At 35.1% G+C, this 1,687-nt stretch overlaps 1 protein-coding gene across 1 annotated transcript; it reads left to right on the top strand.

Moving 5' to 3' along the window:
* The first annotated feature begins 594 nt into the window (after positions 1-594).
* LOC132162858 (antimicrobial ginkbilobin-2-like protein) lies at positions 595-1,439 on the top strand. The gene has a single exon (XM_059573078.2). The coding sequence runs from the start codon at positions 595-597 to the stop codon at positions 1,321-1,323; it is 729 nt and encodes a 242-aa protein (XP_059429061.2). The 3' UTR covers positions 1,324-1,439.
* Positions 1,440-1,687: the final 248 nt, after the last annotated feature.

Raw genomic sequence — 1,687 nt, 5'->3', positions numbered from 1 at the left:
ATTGCATTGCTTATGCTAGGTGATTGCTAGATAATTGATGCCCAAGAATCATATTGGTGTTCATTTACCCACTTAACATTGTCATGAGTCAATAACGTACTCCAAATTTACTCACTTATATATCAATGAGTTTCCACCTTTACGCATAAACCTCTTATTATTTCATTAGCCCAATCGCCATACAAATTTATTAATGTTTGGCCTGCCAATCACGCCGGCCGCCGGTCTATTATTATTATTATACCTACAACTCATGGCCTCATTTTTCAATATATATATATATATTAAGTTTGATTCTTATTAAAACTAAACTTGACTTCTTTATGGATTTGGTAATTCATATTCGGGTATTAAAGTATCGATGGGTACAAAATTATACAAATCAACTTTAACTCGACTCATTTTATTAAATTGTAAGATTTTTTTGTTTTTTTTTAATTTTAACTCACTAATTTCGTGCTGTGTAAAAAATTATGGTCCCGTTTAACCCCTTCCAATAAGGACATTTGGTTTATTAATCAAACATGAAAAAGTTTGTCTATTTATAGAGATTTCTTGGAGAGAATTACATAGACACAAAACTCTTCACTCAAAATGTTGGCCTCAAAACATGTTGCTTTGAGCTTACTATTTTTTTGCCTCTCCCTCCACTTGGCAAATTGTGCTCTTCCCTTGCACCATTTCTGCTTTAGCCATGAAGACTACACTGCCAATAGCCCTTATGCTTCGAACATGAAAGGGTTGCTCAATCTTTTGTCCACAAAAGTTCCTCCAACCGGGTTTGGGCTCTGCTCAGCGGGCGAATCGCAAAACAAAATAAGTGGTCTTGCCTTATGCCGAGGTGATGTCTCAAGCACAAACTGTAAGACCTGCGTTGTTGATGCAGGCAAAGAGCTTCGCAGCCGCTGTGCTTACAGAAAAGGAGCAATAATATGGTACGACAACTGCCTCCTAAAGTATTCCAACATAGATTTCTTTGGAGAAATTGATAACAAAAACAAGTTCTACATGTGTAACGTCCTAGATGTTGACAATCCCACATCGTTTAATCCAAAAGCTAAGGATTTGTTAAGCATATTATCCTACAAAGCTTCTGATATTCCAAAGGTGTATGCTGCTGGGGAGCTAGAGCTTGGTTCATCACTAAAACTATATGGCTTGGCTCAATGCACTCGGGATCTTTCTGGTGTTGATTGTATGAGGTGTCTTTATGGTGTGATTAGTGAACTTCCCAACTGTTGCAATGGAAAACGAGGTGGTCGAGTTGTGGGTGGGAGTTGTAATGTTAGATATGAACTTTACCCCTTTGTTGATGGAGCCTAGGCTACCATGATTTTCTGATATTTGTGCATCAAAATGTGTGATGTACTATGCTAAAAAGTAAATAATTGTCCAATGGGACTACTTCTATACGTCAAAGAAATATGATAAGTGCATATTATATGTCGTAAACAAATTCACATGTTATTAATGTTAACTTCTATTTAAATAAATAAATAAATAAACTTTGTGGATGACTAACTAATTAATATTTAGCTCTAATTTGCATGTGATAAATAATACAATATATATATATAGTAGACAATTTGATATGAAAGATCTTGTAGAGGTTAAAGTTGTATTTATCTTACAAAGAGTAGACACACATGACTTATTAAGGGTTGTTTATGAGAGAGGCTTCCATATT

The sequence above is a fragment of the Corylus avellana genome, chromosome 8 (genome assembly GCF_965113065.1).
Source record: "Corylus avellana chromosome 8, dhCorAvel1.hap1.2, whole genome shotgun sequence".
In the NCBI taxonomy this organism is placed as follows: Eukaryota; Viridiplantae; Streptophyta; class Magnoliopsida; order Fagales; family Betulaceae; genus Corylus; species Corylus avellana.
The sequence above is the reverse complement of the archived record's forward strand: the minus strand, read 5'-3'. Positions and strand labels throughout refer to the sequence as shown.